The sequence below is a fragment of the Chrysemys picta genome, chromosome 7 (assembly GCF_011386835.1).
Source record: "Chrysemys picta bellii isolate R12L10 chromosome 7, ASM1138683v2, whole genome shotgun sequence".
Classification (NCBI taxonomy): Eukaryota; Metazoa; Chordata; order Testudines; family Emydidae; genus Chrysemys; species Chrysemys picta.
In genome coordinates, this window is record NC_088797.1 from 110430614 (window position 1) to 110447064 (window position 16451).

The following is a 16451-nucleotide window of genomic DNA, read 5'->3' on the forward strand; positions in this document are numbered from 1 at the left end:
ATCACTGTTTGCCAAGTTCAGTTGATAAGGGCTCTGCTGAATCTAAATTGAATACGAGATCAATAGCATTAAAAATTATGAAAGAACTAGCATGCCAATATAGGCTTTGAAACATCTGGTGTCTGGAACCCACTGTAAAGCTAACAAAAAGGCATGCAAATGAGGTCTTCTGGGATTCCAGCTCTAGCTGGTGTCTTTTAGATGAGCTAGCAATTAATTATGAATGATAAAATGATAGCTGCACATGTTAAAGGCAAAAGGATATTTTAGGGAGGAAATAAAGTAAATCTACAGGGTGGTAAAACACTGTGGGCCTGATCATCCCCTCCTACAGGGAATACCTCAGGATGGGAACTTTCCAATTCACTGTACAGAATCCTAGAAATTTGTATAGTGGGGGTGCTAGGAGCAATTGAACCAAACTGTATAGCCTTTATATGATGGAAACCACTTCAAGCCAGGGGGTGTGGCAGCACCACCAGCACTCCTACTTCCAGCCTCTATGACTGAGAGTCTTTAAAGTGAACCACATCTGAGTTCAGGTTTCTTTCCAAGCATTTTGCACATCTCTAAGTCTAAGGTTCCACCAGATGGAGCCAAGAGCACTGTGGAGATGGACAGCTTGAGTAGCAGTGGTATTCTCCTCAGGGAGCCCTCCCCAGCTGGGTCCTTTCAGGAGAGCGGGATTCTGAAGGAGCCCTACTCTGAATGAAGAATTAAATAATGAAGTAGGATGAGGGGAGCAGACCAATATGGTATTTTGATTGGTGTGACTCATTGTCATGACTGGGGGAAAGGGAAGATAGGGTTACCATATTTCAGCGAGCAAAAAAGAGGACGGGAGGAGCCCCGCCCTAGCCCCGCCCCTGCCCCTCCCACTTCCCGCCCCCCCTGACCTCCCAACCCTCCCCCCGTTCCTTGTCCCCTGACTACCCCCTCCTGGGACCCCTGCCCCTAACTGCCCCCCAGGACTATCTAAGCCTCCCTGCCTCTTGTCCCCTGACTGCCCCAACCTTTATCCACACCCCCACCCCCAGACAGACCCCTGGGACTCCCACGCCCCATCCAACCACTCCCCACCCCCTAACAGCCCCCCCCCAGAACTCCCAACCCATCTAAACCCCTCTGCTCCCTGTCCCCTGACTGCTCCGATCCCTCTCCGCACTCCTGCCCCCTGACAGCCCCCCCCAGAACTCCCAACCCATCTAAACCCCTCTGCTCCCTGTCCCGTGACTGCTCCGATCCCTCTCCGCACTCCTGCCCCCTGACAGCCCCCCCCAGAACTCCCAACCCATCTAAACCCCTCTGCTCCCTGTCCCCTGACTGCTCTGATCCCTCTCCCCACTCCTGCCCCCTGACAGCTCCCCCCCAGAACTCCCAGCCCCCTACCCCCCCGCTCCTTGTCCCCTGACTGCCCCCTCCTGGGACCCCTGCTCCTAACTGCCCTCCAGAACCCCACCCCCCACCTAAGCCTCCCTGTTCCTTGTCCCCTAACTGCCCCCTCCTAAGACCCCCCCCCCCAACTGCCCACCAGGACCCTACCCCCTACCTGTACCCTGACTGCCCAAAACTTTCTCCACTCCCCCCAAAAAGCCCCCCCCCGTTTCTTGACTGCCCCCTCCAGAACCTCCCTGCCCCTTCTCCTGCCCCCCTTACCCTGCTGCTCAGAACAGGGTGTTGGGCTCTGTGCGAGCCGGACACGTGGCTAAGCTCCCCAGCACAACAAAACCCGGTCCCTGGCCCTGCACAACAAAACCCGGTCCCTGGTCCGGACCGGGTTGCAGGGGAGAGCTGCCCTTGTATCAGCACAAAGTGCTCTCGCTCCCGTTTTGCTACGCTGCATGGCAGAAACCGCTCCCAGTTGCAAAAGGGGAGGGCTGCACTTTGTGCTGAGACACTTGCTCAGAATGCAGGGCGGAGCTCCTCTCCAGCTGCTCCGGAGTCCAGCCCGGGACTTTCCTGCAGCCCTCCCAGCCGCTCGCTCTGCTGTGCCGGGGGAGGGGGAAATCCCGGACATTGTGAGTGCTTTACAAATTCCCCCCGGACGCTATTTTTAGCACAAAAAGGAGGACATGTCCGGGTAAATCCGGACGAATGGTAACCCTAGGGAAGAACTATGAAGGTCGGGAACAACTTTTTTTTCCTCTACAAAAAAATGGCTTCTGACAAAAACAAAACGTGTGGGGGAAGTGTTTGCTTTATTTTTCATGGGAAACTAAAGCTGAAATTTGTCTGATAACTGAAACATCTTGGGATTTGGGGCTGAACATTTTTCCATTTTCAGCTTTTGGGTGAAAACTCCAAATCTTCCATGGAAAGTGTTGATGAAAACATTACATTTTTTTCTTATGGTTCATTTTCGTCAACATTTTTGGCAGGAAAATAAAATTTTGGAGCAGCTCATTTCAATCCTTTCTAAAAGTGCTGTAAAAATCCATTCCTTACATTTAAATCTGAGTGAAATAGTTAAATTCTTATACAAGTCAGGGGAGTAGGTCCACAGGCAAACATCTAGAGAATCTCCTTTGAAATCACACAAGTTTCTCTGGATTTACACCAGCATAGCCAAAATCAAAATATGTCTCTGGGCATATAACAACAATACTAAAACTAATCTTCTCAAGATGAGATAACTAAGACCTCTTTCTGGGTTCACCAATACAAGTTGTTCCAGCTAAGATGGATAACACCAGAAGCACTTTTTTTTGGTTGATTTATTAACACAGTATTTTAAGCCCCATGGGCATATAGCAATTAGACATTCCCCCCTCATGGAGAAATGTATTTGTCAAGAATAATATATTTAAATCAGGGCAATGCTTCTGTGTTAGTCTCTGCAAACTTTAGCCTTATCACATTACTATTAATAAGTTTCAGTCCCCATAATCAGTAGATTTACTAGGCCAGAATTAGCATGAAAACATATGTATTCACTTGTTTGCCTGATTTGTGCATGCAGTGTTTGCAATGTGCATGCAGTTGTGCCAGTTTCAAAAATACCACATGTAACTGCTCACATACAATAGTGTACAACAAATGTGAAAATTATGTATTCATTTGCTGTGACATTACAACATGGTGTCATTTAGATTTTTTTAAATTTGTATTATATTATTTTATTTACTTTAACATTAATTATAAATGCAATTATTAACATGCCTGGCTCTATTAGCATTATACCGGCTTAAATAACGTGAATTGATATAATTCACTTTAAAGGAGGAATAGTGAAATTGACTGTATACTAATTACTGACAAATGCCCCAAACCAAACAAATTGGTAAAACGACATACAGATTATTTTCTAGTAATCTCAGCTGTAGTACCTACAATACATAAAAAAATCAGACTGTGATTTTAATTAGACGATGCATCTAATACATAATGCAAAATATACATTTTTATTTTGTTTCTCTATATATATTCAAGTGTCTTTAAGGACTTGAAAAAAGGCCCACATAAATCAAGCACATTTAGCACAAATGACAAATTTTCCTTGCAGAGGCTGAGATTCCAAAACTGCATTGACACTGGCAAAATTGATCCCCTTAATTTTTCAGTGTTGGAATCTGAAATGCATAAAAGACTCGGATGTTTGTCAGCTAAGCCTGCAACGACGCCAGGCTAGATGAAATGGTGGCAAAATGCTTGTGTCTTGCATTCAATAGATCTTCCACTGTTGCAAGTACTGGCGTAGCTGCACTGGTAGTGAATTACCCAGTGCAAACAAGGACTCACAGTCTGTTCTACAGTATTTGTAAGGCTATTGATTTCAGTGACAGGTAAGAGCATGCTGATAGAGCAGGATGACAGGGTAGACTCCACCATGCAGATCTAGGAGAAGAATTTTGCACCGAGGTTCAAACATCACCCATAATTCTATTGCTCTAGAGTAACCAATCTGTGGTCACCTAGCAGTTCATGGACCAAATCCATATTTGAACAAAAAAACACCCCACAAACAACAAATCTCCGGTGGAAGTCTACCTACATAAAGGTTCAGTAAACACTGAAGATTTGGGTCAGTGGACGTTCTACCTGAGCAAAATCTAACCAGGAACTTGGGAATTTGGCCTCCCAGATTCTTGCTATATTACACAGCATGGCCACTTACAAGTTCCCAGCCCCAATGGGGTTATAACTTAAATCTTCCTGCTCCAAAAGCACAAGTTCCCTACCTAGCTAAAGGAGAATATGGATCAGTTATTAGTTATTTCTGATTCCGTCTGACAGAGGACAGTGGTATACCTACTACCCATCACATTACAGTACCCAGGTATTTTCTGGATCTCCAAATAGTAGGTGATCCTACACAGATCCCAATTCTACATTGAGTTTTGGATTGGCAGACTTCTGCAGCCCACTCCACAGAGGCCAACTGGAATTCACCCAAACTTCTCATTAAAGGATTGTTCATGTACACATCACACATATTAAATGCAGCAACACTTAAGAACAGAGTAAGCCAGATGTAGAGTGTCCACCTTATTTCTTTATTGCCATGGTTTTTGTGAGTTAAGGCTGATGATTAATATTGTTTGACCATTCTTTGTGGATGGATTAATTAGTGTAATGACAGATTAATTTTCACGCTGCTGAATGTGTGTTAAAAGCAAAGACATACCACATACTGCCTGAGGGGATCTGTAAAATACACAGTAATAACTAGGAAACAGAGGGCTACTGCTCACCCTTTTGTCCATGGCTGCATACTGATAAATGGGTTTAACACTGAGATCAGAGTTACACACACTCACTAAATACTGCTTCTTTCCAACTATAAAAATACATCTAATATATACCCCAAATAGCACACGTCTGAAAAAAATGGTGGGAAAATGCTGCTGAATTTCAAGTTGCAAATAAGAACCATCTAAAATTCCACACATTACATTTTATGAACAATAGCTACAAAAATCCTGCTCTCTGGAATCAATTTTTATTTTATAGTAGGGGTTGTTTCACATCCTCCAACACAGGGCTCAAGACATCCTCCGACAAGGATCAATTCTTTAGGTCCATCTCACACACACATGTACCCCTGCCTGACTTCAATGAGAGTTCCATGCACAGAATGCCTGCAGAATCTGACCCCCTAACCCTAAGGACCCCCACTATTTCCCAGTCCTCACACAAAGCGCCAGTTAGACACTGCATTTTGTCTATAATCTTTCTGGTGGAATACTAGACAGGGCACACTGTCGGATTTGTCAGTGTTACTCCATAATTGGCAGGAGAAGTATCTATTTAGCAACACCAGCCATCCTGCTACCTGGAGCTGAGTAAGTTCTGCACACATCACTCATTGTTCTTATTAGCCCAGTAAGCAAGTGACCAGAAACAGGACCCAAAAGCTCTTTTTTTAAAAAAAAAAAAAAAAAGGGGGGGGGGGAGAGGGGGGTTATTTGTAAAAGGGATTAGAAAAAAGAGAAGGGAGAAGGACTGAGGTTCATCGTTGTCCATTTGCAAAAATTGCTGACTGGTCATATGGAATGCACTCAACTGATCTCAGTCCCTCAGTACCTGGAAAAATCAAGGAGCAGGTCCTTAAGGAATCAATTCTGAAGCACTTAGAGGAGAGGAAAGTGATCAGGAACAGTCAGCATGGATTCACCAAGGGCAAGTCATGCCTGACTAACCTAATTGCCTTCTATGATGAGATAACTGTCTCTGTGGATGAGGGGAAAGCAGTGGACGTATTATTCCTTGACTTTAGCAAAGCTTTTGATACGATCTCCCACAATATTCTTGCCAGCAAGTTAAAGAAGTATGGGCTGGATGAATTGACTATAAGGTGGATAGAAAGCTGGCTAGATCGTTGGGTTCAACGGGTAGTGATCAATGGCTCCATGTCTAGTTGGTAGCCGGTATCAAGCAGAGTGCCCTAAGGGTCGGTCCTGGGGCCGGTTTTATATCTTCATTAATGATTTGGAGGATGGCGTGGACTGCACCCTCAACAAGTTTGCAGATGACACTAAACTGGAGGGAGTGGTAGATACGCTGGAGGGTAGGGATAAGATACAGAGGGACCTAGACAAATTAGAGGATTGGGCCAAAAGAAATCTGATGAGGTTCAACAAGGACAAGTGCAGAGTCCTGCACTTAGGACGGAAGAATCCCATTCATTGCTATACACTAGGGACCGAATGGCTAGGCAGCAATTCTGCAGAAAAGGACCTACGGCTTACAGTGGACAAGAATATGAATATATGGAGATACACCTATCTCATAGAGCTGGAAGGGACCCTGAAAGGTCATCAAGTCCAGCCCCCAGCCTTCACTAGCAGGACCAAGTACGGATTTTGCCCCAGATCCCTAAGTGGCCCCCTCAAGGATTGAACTACTCACAACCCTGGGTTTAGCAGGCCAATGCTCAAACCACTGAGCTTACTAAAATCAATGACAATTCTCCACTGTCTTCAACAGGCACAGGATTGGGTCCACAGTGAGAATACCTTCCACACAGCTCATTGGCCCCTTATTGTTTCCCCTTTTGTCATCTCTAAGGGGAAAAAGAGTCATTCAAATTAAGATACTAACATATGTAACATGAGTATCTCGGATGAGTGTATTTTGCATATCGAACCATCATCACAGCCTTCAGGATCAACTTTTGTTTATTTAAACAAAGATAAAATTGTATTATGCACGCAAATCTCTCCCTGATTTTAGTAGGAGATTTACCTGCACATGAAAAATGGGATCAGGCAATCACTGGGTACATACTTGTGTTTTGTTTTCAAGCAATGTATTTAGTTACATGACTATGGTCAAATTTAGCTTTGTAGGTCTCCTGCAAAATATTTTTAGGTCTTCTTTTCCAATCTTTACAGATCTATTTTGTGCTTCTGTAACACTGACAGACCCTGGGCATCGGCAGGTGGGATTGAGCCTGGGACCTCTGGATCTTAGTGCAGGAGCCTCTACCACATGAACTAAAAGCCATATGACTCTTAGCTAAGGCTGTAGCGCAAACTCATTAATCTCTCTCTCTAAGTGGTCTCAGAGCCACTAGATAAGACAGAACACCACATCCAGGAGGTGTGTGGGATACATATTTCCCCTAGCTGAGGAAACGTGTCCCAAGCTCCAGAGACTTCCCAGTTGAAATCCCGGATGAGTCCCCACTTGTACGGCAGGCGGGATCGAATCTGGGATCTCTGGAGCTTAGTGCATGAACCTCTCTACTGTATGGCCCTTCGCTATAGATAGCTCTCTCACTCAACACCACATCCAGGAGGTGTGTGGGTTACACTTCTATATCAGCAGTGTCATTAAAACCCTTTCGCATGTTTTCTATCTAATGTAATAATACTTAGTACTTGCCTAATGGCCTGGATGTTCATCCCACACCATACTGTTATGCAGATAAAGAGGAATTAAAACATTGTTTTTGTAGGAAACATTTATACAGACTTTTGCCCCAATTCTGGAAACACTAAATGCATATGCTTAACTGTAGTTTATGCATATGATTATGCTTACTGGGTGATTCATGGGACTAAAGTTAAGCACATACATAAGCATTTGTTTTCCTCACTAAGAATCAATTTGGTTATAGAAGAAATAGTGGGCTAGATCTGTCCCTTTCATTTTGCTCTGGTGGTGCAACAGGGACAGACAGCTCACTTGAGCACTGGGATAGGAAGTCAGCTACACTACAGCCATTCTGGACCAGCAGAACAATGCCATGGAAGCTGGGAAGTTACTAATGGCAAAAGTCAGAGCAGGTCTGAAGAAACTCTAACTTGGATCAGAGACCAAACATCTCCAGCTGCTTCCAGGATCATGTGGTGGTTATAGAAGGGTCAGTACAGAAATCCACCTATGTTCCTGCCCCATTCAGGTGCCCTGAGCACAGCTCTGAGGATCTGGTCCTATCACGGATATGATTTAAAACATTTCAGAACTGAAGACGACTGCATTGGTTGGTTGGTTTTCTGCAACACACAAGATATGAAGTTACTCTTGTAGACGTTATTGATGCTGAACATTCAACTGCTGCATGGAGACTGACAGAACGATATGAATGACAAATTACTTACTCTTGATAGCGTTATCCCAGATCTTGGATTAAGTTAGGAGGTGTTTGCAATACATCTAATAATATTATCATCATAATCAAAGAGGAGGTTGAAATGCCTCAGGGCTCCATCTTGCAGAATGTATTGGAATGGCAATGGTTTATAGGTGATCACCTTGTTCCAGCCACCAGCCAGAAATGTGTCAAAGTGAAACATGACCTAATTTTTATGCAGTTATTTTATATGGCTGATTTGACAGGACTTAACACACATGCACTACCTCACACTTTTCTGTGAATCATAGAGTATTTACACCAGGGGCTTGATTACAATGGCAAATAGTAATTTAGACAGTAATATATTTATTTTGCATGAGGTTATAAGAATTGTATTTTATTTCTTTCCCACCGTAGGACAGCCCCATGGCAAATAGTGCAATTCTCACCTCAACTCGCAAGCACAACTTCCATTAACATTAGTGGAAATTCTCCTCTCACAGTCCAGTGAGAACGCACACCTACATTTGTTTTTAAATCAGAGAAGACGTTAAGATCACTTTCTGCCAGGCCCAAATGTGATACTTGGCAACATATATTTGAGATTCCACATTGCTGACTGGACTTCAGTTGTGTTTTATGCAACTCTACTAATATAAATTAGCCAGCTGATTATTTATAATGGAATATAAACACATACAATTTTTGTCAAAATGCATATTTTATATTATTAATGGGATAATTATTTGAGGCGTTATCAGAGTTGAATGAAAGATCGCTTGCTTGCTTTTTAGGTTTCCTTTCTCTGCAACACCTGCTCTTCCCTACACCTGTAGCTTTGTATCCTGAGTTTCTCTTTGAGTTGGGAGCTGTGATGAACTCAAAAATTTAAAGTGAAGCCACTGTATTTGCCTGATTTGGGATATATAATAAGCAATCATCCTATCTGTACATGGCATGCCACTATGATCCAAACTATAGTCCACATTCAGTTGAAACTCAACCCAGGCTTGCCATAAAGTTAAAAATGCAGTGAGCTTCTCTGAAAAATAGCCCATGTTTCTGGTTTGTAATTAAACCTGAAGCTAGGTGAGTTTTGCTCAGTTTAAGGCTTGACTGAAAATTTCACTCAGCTCCTCATGACCTCACTGGAGTCTAGGGCAGTACAAAACAAACTAATAGTTAAAACTATTCTGTTACGCTGGCTCCTTAAGACAGCACAAAATACAGGAATTCTCCTCCTGTGGAAAGTTCCTTCTGGCCTTAAGGGTACATCTACACTGCAATAAAGCCCCCTGGCACTGAGTCTCAGAGCCTGGGTCAATTGACATTGGGGTTCAGGCTGGAGTCCAGGCTCCGAGACTCTTCCCCCTCAGAGTCTCAGAACCTGAGTTCTAGCCCAAGCACAAACATCTATACTGCAGTTTTTAGCCCCACATGCCAAGCCTGAGTCAACTGACCTGATCCAGCTGTGGCCATCCACTGGTCTTTTATTGCAGTGTAGACATACCCGGAGAGGCTATGTAAGTCAACAGCTTTCAAAGAGATGCCAAGATTTATACATAATATTTTTAGTTAAAAAGTTTATCCACCTAATATGGAAATAGCTTTATTTTATAGAAAACTAGTGTGGCATCCTCCACTCAGACAATTCTCCGCAAAGTTCACAGATCTCTGCACTCCTGCTGGCTATGCTATCATTTAAGAACCTTTTTCTTTCTTTCCCTCAACTTTCGGAGGTTTGTGTCTTAAGAGGTTCAAAAGAAAAAAAGTGGTCCAATACAGTATCATGGTGGATCATCATTAAAGAGAAGGCCCATCCTACCCATATGCTACTGCAGGTCGAATCTTCACGTTCAGATCAATGGACACAGTTTAAGACAAATAGCAGAAATGATCACTCACACACACACACATAAATGGAACAAACACACCTTAAAAAAAAAAACTAAAGGGGAAAATCACAACAATAGGAACAATCATCACCCATCACTGCTCAAGTGCAGCAATGTCAGCTTTACACCAGGAGCAGACAATTAGCTTCAAACACTACGGGTATGTCTACACTGGCAAGTTTCTGCGCCACAAGTTATACCACTTTTATTAAAACGCCGGAATTAAACCGCTGTTACGTGTCCACACTGTGCTACTTGTGATGCTGGAGCACATCCATATTAGCAGCTCTTGCAATGGCAAAGAGAGCGGTGCATTGTGGGAGCTATGGCTGCAGGGTGCTTTGGGAAGGGTTCGCAATGCCTCATGGGGCAGGCACAGCGTCACATGAGTCAGGTTTCCCAATCCCATTGTTCCATGGGCATCCTACTACATTGCCAGCTGCTTGTCAACTGAAGTGAGGAGGAGGGAGAGAGTGTGACAGGGAGTGTGTGTGCGTATGGAGTGGGGGAGAGAGAGAGTGTATTTTGGGGGAGAGTGAGTGTGTCAGCAGGCTGTCTTGTAAGTTCAGACAGTGGCAGTCCTAAGGCAGGGGGAGGGAAACCCCTACATCAGCCCCCACCTTCCTCCCTGGGCTCTCTGCACAGCAATCTCTCTCTCAGACACACACATGCACACAGACACCTGCTTCTGTGTTCAACAGCACCAGCATTCCACATTAATGGTTTGCTTTGTGTCCTGGAGCAGATCAGCACAGCTCGCAAGGGCTGTCAGAAACGGAGCTTTGAAAGGGGAGGGGCGCATGTCTCCTGGGCAGCCGAGTTCAAAACAATGAGCAGAGCGGTCACTTGAGGCATTATGGGACAGCTCCGGAGGCCAATTACAGCACAGAAAGCAATCAAGTGTCTACCCTGGCAATAGAGCGCTGGAGCCTCTGCGCAAATAGCCTTAGGACTCTCACTGAAGTGGGTTTCTGTGCACAAAGTGGCTTGGCAGCGTGTACACGTCTGCAGTTTCAGCGCAAAAAGCTGCTATACTGCGCAGACACTTGCAAGTGTAGATAAGCCCTAATCCATCGCTGAAGACAGTTGACTGACACATGCTACATGTCCCAGAATATTAGTACCGTGAATGGTGTTTGCTATACTGTGGCATACACACTGGTTCCTGTCCCTATTCCATTCATCAGTGAGGTGTGAATATTGCAGTGATAATGCGCAGTCATTTTCATCTGCGATTCAGAGAATTTTCCTGCTGACAGCTGCATCTTTTGACATTTCTGTATACTGATGTATGTGGTTTCTCATAATTCATATGGTACTCATCACAAACTGCCAATCTAAATCTGTGGATGGAGGAAGATATTCTCCAGGGTGTGTCCACTTTATATTCTCAGTTGTGTTGTGGTTTTTCCATTAACAGATGTCCTAATATGAGCATGCCTTCACTCCCACACTGCTGTTGCACGTCTCTTGATTGGTGTTACTTAATGCACCTAACACGGATATCCAAGGGCATGTCTCATATTTATTAGAGTTGAGGTGGGAGGATTCAGCTTATAGATGGTCTGAGACAAAAATGCCACAGACCGTCTGTCAAATACTAGTGCATAGTTTATGCAAATGTCTTTGGTCAGCTTGGGAACATTTAAGGAGGACTATTTTCACCTGGAAATGGGGATAAACTGACATTTCTTCCATGAAACCAATATCAGGGGTTTCTCCTATGTGTAGAGCTAAATTCCTCCTTCGCTGACAATAGCTGTAGTATTGTGACCCTATGCACCCCTGTATTTACACACTCCTGCAATAACACCTCTCAAGACATATTTTGTACAAGTATCACATGACAGCTAATAACACCAGTTAAGATCATCGTAAAATACATGTGCTAATGTTATATATGAAGTTAGGAATTCGCTCTGTATGATGTTACTGTGTTTCAACCAGTCACTTCTGAGGAGTGAGTAAGCAGGTTTTTTCCAGACAGAAGGTGTCTCCATCCAGGTGCAATCACAGACAATTGGCAGTCACAATCAAGTGGTCACTCATTGGCCTATCAGAGGCTGCAGGGACAGATCAATTTGCACTGTAGAAAGCACCAGCGAAGAAGCCATCGAACCTTCTCCATCAGACTCCATGATATCTTCCCTCACAGCAGGACCACTGAACTTTGAGAAGGCTACATTTCAAAAGTTCACTGGACTATAAAAGAGAGGGGCAAAGAACCCTAAGTGATCCTTCCCTAAGAAGGCAAAGGACCCAAGCACTTCGGACTCTGTGGGCGATCCTGATCAACGGGTGGTCAGCCATCTTGCTGGGAGGATGCCTGGTCAGAATTTCACCTTGATCCAAGACTGTAGTCTTGTTAAGTCTTAGTCACTAGAAAGCATTTTTCACTTGTATTTGTTTGTAACCATTGCTGGCTTCATCCCTTATACTTGTACTCACTTAAAACCTCTCTTTTTGGATTAAATAAACTTTTTTTTTTTTAAATCACAAGTCAAACCCAGTACTGGGTTTATTTAAAGAGATTTAAAGTAACTCCGGGCAAAGCAATAAGTTGCCATGTTTTTCTCTCTTTAAAAGAGCAATGGATCTTATTACTCCTCTGACAGTTCCAGGAGGGGGCTCGACAATTCAGGGTAGATGGTTTGGGGGAAAATCAGCACTAGGGTGGGGGTGAGGGTCACTTGGCTAGTAGTAACCAAGGCTGGTGTAGACCGGAGTGTGACTGTAGTGTGACAAGCAGGCTGAGTTGGAGTCTGAGTTGCTGAACCAGGGTTGCTCAACACAAAGTCACTCAGTGCACGCTTGTATCCTGGCTAGGAGCATCCAGACAGGGAGGACCACCAGCAGAGCATTTTAAGGCATTCAGGGTTACAGGAGAAGCAGTGACATAACCTCTCACTGAACTGAATTACACCCCAGATCCTGACTGGTATATCTTACTAGTTCATGCCAGATGATGCTGAGTACAACCAGGACCTGAACATACACTGTTCATCAGAAAATCAATTCCTGAATCCAACTTCAAAATGCAAAATCTGGCTTAGTAACTCAATTCACTAACACTAGATATAAAAGGATATGGAACATCAGAACCACCACCACTGACGCAATCCAAGCTCCCTCTCCTGGCCTTTGTGAATAGTGCATATCTGAGCAATACAAGATAGTTGAGTACCTCTTTCCAAAAGACACTCATATCTGGACAAACATGTCAAAATTATTGCATGTATTCTGAAACTCCCAAGGGAACACCCAAGACAGAAGTTGGATAAAACACATCATTACACAATACCTCTTTATTTCCTTTGTCAATCCCTCACTGTCTTGAGCAAGTGATCCTACATCATCAGCTGGTGTAGGAGCCAAGGATGCATCCTCAGGAACAGATGTAACAGGGTTCTCAACTTCTTTGCAGCTACCAGGCTGGGAAGTGCTGCAAAACAATTCAATTATTATAAATAACAACCTCTGCAAAATGTAATCAATGCCAAGAAGTTTTCAACAACATTTGCAAATTACCCTTGAGACAGTAGCTTACTGTCAGACTGATTTGTTATGAGTCTGCCATGTTTTCTTTTCCCACATATAGAGCCCAGAATAAATAAATAGCTAATAGCTACTATCTATCTACTTGGCAGTTCTCTATGTAGTGTCTTTATGCAATGATCTCAAATCACTTTGCAAACCATAATTAATCCCCACAACACCCCCAAGAGGTTGAGAGCTTAGCAGTTTATCATTTCCAATCCTAAAAAACAATAGTAAAGTTTTCTTTCTTGAAACTTTCAATATGCTGCAGAACTAAATGAATTTTCACTATAAAAACATTAGGGTTAGAGATCTGCGGTATTGTTTTAATACCAAGCAACTGCCACCATATTGCTAAGTTTCACAGTGCTGAGTTTAGAATACATATGAGATTTCAGTTCATTAATTTCAGAATAGGTAAAATATATTTTTAAAAAAGCCAACCGGGGTGTATCAATGATGATGGTGATGGCAAGAAAGTCAGTTTGGTAACGGAGTGCCCTCTCCTGACTATATCAGGAAAATACTGGTGATAAGTTACAGCTGCAATTTTTTCAGGGTGCTTTTGTTTTTATTTTTGTTTTTTAAATGATGAGCCACAGGATAGTGTACAGTGAAAAGGACAATGGACATTTAAGAACAGCAGAAACAGGCATGACACCAGAGACAAAACATTACTGTTGCCTTTATTCCATTTTCGAGCAATCAGAACAGGAATGTGGCGTTACAACAGTGAACACCTTTGAAAGTAAGTGTTGCAATAATGGAGCCAATCTTTGTCCAGCTCTATTTGGACAATTTTTCAAAATGGTCTTTTTTTTTTTTTAATCTATGGCGGGGAGGAAGGGAGCCTTGCATTTAAACCATGAAAGAATGAAGCTTTTGATTGGGATATTTTCAAATACTCGGTCCAATACGTAATGCCTCCAGAAATAGGCTTTCACCCACTGCACGGTCAACACATGCATTTGCATCCAAAAAGAATGTACGCAAAGGTGATTGGAATGCTGATAGATAGCCCTCAGTGGATACAAAATTAGTATCCACATCTTATCCTCAAACATGGTCTGCGGATATCTGCGTCCCTGGATATAAAGTGTGTATCTGCAGATTTGCAGGGCTCTTGATATAAAATTTGGATCTGCATCCATCCATGATCCGCAAACGTGATCCGCAGAGATCTGCATCTGTGGATACCCACAGATATAAAGCAGATATCCAGAGATTTGCAGGGCTCTACTGATATGTGGGAGACAGCCTTCCTCCTCAACTAGAACAGCTTCCACGAAATCCCACCTGGCAACAAATGTCTCAACTTACAAAACTCAGGAAGGGACGAGCAGAGCATGTGCAAAACCCGCACAGCAGGTTCTGCTAACGAGAGAGAAGACCACGATTTAGCAGACAAATGCATCTGCAGCGTCATAAAAACAAAACCATTAACCAAATGCAAAAATTAAAAAGAATGCTGTCGGGCTTTATAAAATGAACAGCAATACAACCAGCCAGAACATGCTGCTGTAAAATAAATAAAAATCCCCTGCCCTCTTTACTCATAGGCTTCCTTTCTGCTACATGCTGTGCTGTCCTAACCCATCCTGTCTCTCCAGAACAGGCTCCCTTCCATCTGTTAATAATTTTAACCGTTTAGTAACTACACTCTTTCTGCCTTTGTCTGCAAATGATTATACTAATGCAGAAAAACTAAACTCCAGAAGATTTTTTTTAAAGTAATTATGGTTCCTGTAGGAAAACATCCAGTGTAAGACAACAACTACTGGTACAGATCAAACCAGACCAGGTTATAGTTAAGTGACAGAAACCAGGTAAAAAGCTATGGGCAACAACACAGATCATTTCACACTATTCTCTTTAGGTAAGCAGAGCTTGCTTTTGTGGCTTATAGGACTCTCTAGTCTCCTGACATGCGTGCATGTGTGTATATGTCTTAAAGTGGTGGGATCTGCAGTCACTTTGATCTCTTCTGGGAGTAAGTTTCACATTTTGAAAGAAACAAGCTATTTCCTTTTTCATTTACTATTTTTCCCTTAGCTAAAAATTGCCTTTGTCCTTATATAGTAATAATGTCAAATATATACAGCATTTGTGTAACTATATAGGGTCACACGAAAATTAGAAGAAAATACTAAAAGCAAAAAATAAACTGCCAAAAATAAGTAAGCATCGAACATCTGTTAGGAGTGTAAACAGAGCATCACAAAAGGAAACAAATGCACAAGGAGGCTAGTCAAGACAGGAACACACCAAATATACATAAGATTTTTGGGGTGTTTTTTAATACATGTTTACCCTCCAAAATACTGCAAGAATATTCTGAAATAAAGGCACACCAGTGAACTGCTTACAACACTACTCTCTCTCTCTCTTTCACACACACACACACACACACACACACACACACACACACACACACACACACACACACACACACTTTTTGATTCTCTCCCACCAACATTCCTTCAAGTCTGCACATAAAAGGGAAACATTTCCCATGGAAACGTATTTTGTCTACTGTCATTTCTAATGTGTGTTTCAAAAGGAAACTAGCCGCCAGAACTGGCTTTTTAATAGGGATGGTTTACTTTGTATGAGCTATGACATAAGCCATGTTGATAAAAACAATTTTCAAACACTTCACATTTAGAGAGCACTTTGCATTTTTCAAAATGTTATATAAAACATGACTAAATTCCCACAATGACCGTGTGGGCCTGGTAACTATACTGGGCTCTGTTTCTTGGTTGTGCAAATGATGCCAGAGTGATTTCAATACAGACAAAATAATCACTCGGAACGTGGAAGTGGGATGAAGTGCTGCTAGCATGGGCGTGCAATTCACTGCTTGTGTAACTTGTTGAACCACCCATAGTTGGGTTCGGGCCAGAGGGAATGTGGTCTGTGCAAAGTGAGACCTGTCTGCCATTACCAGCTGCTGCACTCGTGCAGCAATGATGTCAGGGTGACTGAACTCAGGGTCT

General features: G+C 43.0%; 1 protein-coding gene across 35 annotated transcripts in view; it reads right to left on the minus strand.

Moving 5' to 3' along the window:
- Positions 1-16451, minus strand: part of TACC2 (transforming acidic coiled-coil containing protein 2) — a 218333-nt gene that overhangs the window by 99961 nt on the left and 101921 nt on the right. For all 35 annotated transcript variants that reach the window (XM_065552306.1, XM_065552304.1, XM_065552290.1 and 32 more), the window contains one exon: positions 13217-13357. In XM_065552306.1, the coding sequence (XP_065408378.1) occupies positions 13217-13357 (141 nt within the window). The remainder of the gene's footprint in view (positions 1-13216; positions 13358-16451) is intronic.